The sequence below is a fragment of the Chionomys nivalis genome, chromosome 3, assembly GCF_950005125.1.
Source record: "Chionomys nivalis chromosome 3, mChiNiv1.1, whole genome shotgun sequence".
Lineage (NCBI taxonomy): Eukaryota > Metazoa > Chordata > Mammalia > Rodentia > Cricetidae > Chionomys > Chionomys nivalis.
The window spans coordinates 124755835-124761847 of NC_080088.1; the positions used below are offsets into that span (position 1 = coordinate 124755835).

Below are 6013 nucleotides of genomic sequence, written 5' to 3' on the forward strand. Positions count from 1 at the left end.
TGAACTTCCTCAGTCACTGGTGACAATGATAACATTTCAAGGGGAGGGGGTAATGAGGGTAGAGTGATTACCCCCCAGGTGAGATTAACCCTTGAGTACCTGAGAGTTCACAGTTCTCGGCCCAATAGAGTCCTCCCACACATCCCCATCTCAAGTCCCAGGATTCCATACTTTACCAATTAATGCCCTTGCCTAACTGCAGACACTGTCTGAGGCTGGGACTTGAGTATTTGCTGTAGTTCAGCCAACCTTATCATGTGGGCTGCTCTTTGATTTTCTGTAGCTTGAGGTCTATGGCTGCTGGAAAGATTCTCTTCCGGGACACACTTAGAAACTTTTATCCTGTTTCCTTTAATACTGGAGCCTGTCAATCTTATCACTAAATTCATTGTTGTCCTCAGCACGTGCTGAGAAGCTAGACCTTGGTTAACACAAAGCTCATTCCTATCCTTTGTTAATTTACCAGAGATGCTGAGAGCAACTGACCATCACCATCACTTTCCTTATTTTGCAACTGTCCAAAGTTTCCTATACAGAACCACCAGACGCATTCCTGCTCATAATTGGTGAATCGGGATAATGGATGGCATTCTTCTCCTTAATTTGTAAAGTGTTCTCACCATGGGCTCTCAGTTCTCTCTGAGCTCCCAGAAGAGGCTTCATTAGCTGTAGCTGTTGGCAAATGGAAAAGCCTACGCCAGATACTTGAGTCACCCTTATCCTTCTGCTGCTCTGGATTCACTTCTGGTGCCAAAATCTGCAGTAGTCAGAGTTCTCCACAGTTACAGGACTTATAGAAGGAATATCTCTCTATATATACACACACAAGCAAACACACACACACAGAAACCCACATAATAAATCCCCATTTATCATACACATATATACAAACATATATGTGTATACATGCACATATATATATGGGTGCGTGTAAAACCCTAGAAAGGCAGGAATTTTAAGGAAGGGGAGAATCACAAGTTACAGCTGCAGAGACTGAAAGTTCCACTACAAGACAAGCTCCAGAAGGAAGAAGACAGGGAGGGGGCGGCACAGTTTCACAGAGAGGAAACTATTCCCTCCTCCTAAATCCAGGGTTTGTATAGATTCTTCTGTTGTTGTCTTACATTTGGTCTAACTGATCATGTCACCTGATCTCTGCGCTAAGCCTAGCTCCTGACCTGCATCTGTCCCTGCACACAGATAAGACAGTGACATCTGCAGGAAGAACAAAGGAGTGACAAGTATTCATTACAACTCTGCCAAAAGTAAGTGACAGAATGGGTAGAAAAGGAGAGATCGCTGGGCATCTTTCAAACTAGCTGAGGCTTGCTTCTCACAAAGCAAATGACAACAATGAAGGAAATGCCCAAGTGACTTCATGAGCGAGCGAGTGGACCACATTGCTCTGACCTTGGAATTTGTTTCGTCCAGACATTAATATATATATATATATATATATATATATATATATATATATATATACACACATATGCATGTCAGCACAAAGAAAGCACCTGCAAAGAATGCTTTTTCCCACAGCCAGATCACCAACAGTATGACCTAGAGAAGTTTCTACAGTGTGACCTTCAGCTGGGCCAAGATCCAGCCACTGGAAAGTCAACCAGCAGCAACTGAAGGCATGCTCACAGAGTCTGCTGGCACCCCAGTCAATAGAAGGTGAAAAGTTAGGAGCATGTGTACTCTGGTCATTCGCTTCGGACATGCAATCTCTGCAAAGCTATATTATTTTGGTGTGTATATTTGGTGGGAGAAATAGAGAAGGCAGAAGAGGGAGGGGGAAGACAGGATGAAGTGGCTGCTATCATTTTAACATTTGAAAAATATTAAACCAACACATAACAACTAACCAACACACGCAAGGTTCAGGAGCCTGAATACCAGTGAATTCCTGTTCTTTGCTCTTAGGTGCTGGATGCGGCATTTGCTGGGCTCCAATTTGTTTCCACTTCCCAACAGCAGCCTGATTTCCACCTGGTATGCACTTCTTTAGATACCATACCCCTGCCTTCTCGGTAAAACTCCCGAGCCTCCTCCAGCTAGAAGATCTAAAAGCTCTCTGGAGACTTTTGCTGTAAGCCTTCCTGAGGGTCCTGCCACAGGCAAGGTCCAAGCACACGACATAACTTTAAGAACCAACCCTGCATCCCCGAGACTTAGGCTTCTGAACCTAATAAAACACTGATGGAGGAGGCAAAGTTAACATAGTCCGGCCAAGCATGTGGAAATAGAAAGACCTGCTTCTTTGTAGGCTACCTGCCTTCTTCCAGGCACACTCTGCCAGCTTCTTTAACACCTCACTAAATAAAATGTCTTTTTGCTTTAGTGACCAGAATCTGTGTGTTTCCTTGCAACCAAAGTATATTAGCAGACAGCCAGTAACCTACAGGGAAAAACTTAGGGTATATACAATTGGCCATTTGCCATAAATAGAGTAAAATACAGCAGCGTTCTGTCTACATCGCAAAAGGTGAACCTCGTTACCTGTAGCGTATAGTGTAGAAACAGAGCTCCAGCTAACACTCAACATGATCTCTTTACTCTCAGCGACCAGATCCTAATTCCTCCTTTACCAGGAGCTGACTGACCTGCTTTAGAATAGCATTCTTTGTCATTTTCCCATGGGGCTCTCATTTTAAATCAATGTCACCATAATGGTTGTTTTGAAAAGACTTCTAGACTGGAGAGATGGCTCAACAGTCAACAACCCTGGCTGCTCTTCCAGAGGAAACAAAGTTTGATTCTCAGAACCCACTTGATGGCTCACAACCAACTGGAACTGCAGACCCAGGGCACTGAACACCCTCTTCTGACCTCCAAAAGCACTGCATGCACGTGTGGTGTAAGCAGACGTATATGTAAGCAAAACACCCATACGCATAAACAGAAATAAAATAAGAATAAGCTTGGGTGAGTTTGCTGGACCCCTAGTCTGAATTTCCAACTTGTCTGGTAGTATATGAGACACAAGTACAGTGAACGTAGTTCTTTGGCACAGAGGAGCAGAAACATAACCAAGAATGACTCATCTCTGCATGGCCACCCTTCCGAGAACCAATGGGAACACCACATACTTCCAAGAACAACATAAAGGCCACACAAAGTGTCACGTGTCTACAATCACAGCACTCCAGGAGTGGATGGAGGATAAGGATTTCAAGGCCAGCCTCAGCTACATAGCAAGATCAGGCCAGCCTGAGCTACAGGAAACCCTGTTTCAAAAATTCCAAAACAAGGGTCTAGAGAGATGGATCAGCAATTAAGAACCCTTGCTTCTCTTACACAGATGGTTTCATAACTACCTGTAAGACTTCCTCTGACCCCTGATGACAGACACACACACACACACATACACACATGAATACACCCATACATAACATGAATCAAAACAAATCTTTAAAAGCATTCTAAAACAAAACATGGCAATAAAAAGATAATAATACAAAGAGACAGAGCTGGTGAGTTGAGCTTGGAAAAACTAGAAGAAAATTTTAATCCTTCTCTGTTTTGCAGACACAGATTTCCTGCATGGAACAATGAATCAGTTCTAGAAATGGAACTGGTGATGGTTGCACAGCTTTAAGATTCTATTTCATGCCTCTAAGAGCTATGAGCTGAAATGTATTTAAACTGATAAATGTTGTATTTCACCTACTTTATCACAATGATTTTTTTTAAGCTTTCTGATGAAATCTAGTAGCAATCAGAGTTTGAGAACACAGTCATAAAGGGGCAAAGACACTTTTTTTCTGAAAATAGTTGGGTGGTATTTATCTGAAGATGTGCAACATTGTACTCTTTGATTTATTCCTCTTCTAGGAAATTTTAATAAAAATTTTTGTGAAAATGATCATAATTCCAGCACGACTTCAACACTCTGAGGCTGTTCATGGTTTTGAAGACAGATGTCGCTCTCAAATCAAGGCTGCCCTACAACCTGAAATCATTCAGCTCAGGACTCATAAGCGTGAGATTCCAGGTGTGTGTCATCACACCTGAATCCTAGTATGATTTTTTAAAGCCAAAGATTTAAAGTTTGAGCTTGAGCATAGTGGATTTGTGAAGTAATTTATTATATATTCACATAACCAAGTGCTAGGAGGGTATTTAAAATTATAGTGTGGAAGAATATTTAATAATCTAGAAGTGTTTCAGTATAATGCTAGTGAAAAAGACATGGAGTTTAGCATGACTGAGTTCTGGGTGTGTGGTCTGGTGTGTGCTCTTACCTTGTCTAGCCATCTTTTCCTCTGATTGGTGTAGTTGGGGCTGTCTGTGTCTCTGGTGATCAATCTTCCAGGTGCCAGTGAATCCAAGGCTCCGATGGTTGCTCCTCATGGTACAGTCAGGGCCATGGTTCCAGTCAAACCGTTGGTCACTCTGTTCCTGGAGGTCACTCAGTGGTGGCTCTGCAATACCAGGGGTTATTTTGGCCTGCTCCCATGGAGATTGTTTTCTTGGGGCTGTTTATGCTGAGGTTACTGCCTTGGGCCTACTCTGGAAGAGGTGGCTGGTTCCGGCCTGCTCCAGTAGATATTGCTAGCTCAGGCCTGCTACCTCAGAGGTTGTTTATTCATGCCCAGTCTGACATAGGACTCTGGTTTGGGGCTGCTCCCTCAACAGTGGCTCCCTTGTACCTGCTTCTGTGGAGGTTGTTGCCTCAGGCCTGCTCTGGCAGGGGTCACTGACTCAAGCCTGCTCCTGTGGAGGTTGCTGCTTGGGGCCTGCTCAGGCTGAGGTAGCTGGCTCAGGCCTGTTTCCATAGATGTCCCTGGCCTGGGCCCCCTCCTGCAGAGGTCCCTGGTTTGAACCCCGTCCTGCAGATGTCTCTGGCTCAGGCCTACTCCCTCAGTAGTTGCTCCCTTGTCAGGTTAATTTAAATTATAAGAACTATTTAGGAACAAGGCTAAGCTAGGGCTGATATAATATAGCATTATTATATTCATAATAAGTCTCTGTGTCATTATTTGGGAGCTTGTAGCCCCGATGAGAAAGTACTCCTTCCCTATGGTTTCTCCCATAGCCAGGATTCATGAGTCCAGGAACCCAGGGGTGGAAATGGGAATTGTTTCACTCATTATCACTCCTAACTACCCACTAGGAAATTATTTGCTTCCTGTTCCTGAGATCTTAAGTTCTGCTAGCTTACAAGTTTTGGGAGCTCAGGCTTCCCCCTCATTATTCTGGGTTTCTGGTGCCTTAGACATTCTTAGCCAACATGCTAAGAAAGGGAAGACAGCATTGGGAGGGATGACAGATTACCAAGAAGAAACTGGATTGCTTCTTCACAATGGAGAAAAGGAAGATTACGTCTGCAGTGCAGGAGATCCCTAGGGCATCTCTCGGTGCTACCATGTCCTGTGATTAAAGTCAATGGGAAACGACCACAACCTAATCCAGGCAGGATGAGAAAGGGCACAGATCCTTCAGAAATGAAGGTATGGGTCACTCCTGCAGGAGAAGAAGCAAGACCTACCTACATTCTTATTTATGGTAGAGGAAATACAGAATGGGTAGGAGAGTAAGCTACTCATATCAGCCAAGGCCATGTGACCATTACAGGAATGAGGATTATTAGCAGCAACACGAAACCTCATGGAACCCCCTCAAGCTAGGAGAGTACATCCAGACGTTGCACCAGTTACATTCCCTTGGGACAGCGTGGATACAAGACAGAAGCCTAAGCAAAGGGACATCTGCTTTTGAGACTGCCTTCCAGGGCTCCTACGCAAGACACTAGGTCCACCCATAGGTTCAGACAGCCAGTCACCTTACAGAGTGAACAGCTGTCACATACAATATGTCATCAATTTAAGTGAAACCCAAATCCCACCACCTTGTCATCCCCCGCCCAGATGATGGCAAAAGGGAACAGAATTCAAAGGAGGCAAGTCAGTCCTGACTTGAGGTGCTAAAGGGTTTAAATTACAACACTAAATATATCAACTTGGGAATTTTTAGTGAAAAGAATTATTTTGATTTTTAAAAAAGACAT

At 43.8% G+C, this 6013-nt stretch overlaps 1 protein-coding gene across 1 annotated transcript in view; it reads right to left on the reverse strand.

Annotated features, from left to right (window-relative positions):
• The window catches only part of LOC130871660 (small G protein signaling modulator 1-like), an 89297-nt gene that overhangs the window by 82569 nt on the left and 715 nt on the right, over positions 1-6013 (reverse strand). The window contains exon 3 of the mRNA XM_057765206.1: positions 4248-4427. Coding sequence (XP_057621189.1) covers positions 4248-4427 — 180 coding nt within the window. The remainder of the gene's footprint in view (positions 1-4247; positions 4428-6013) is intronic.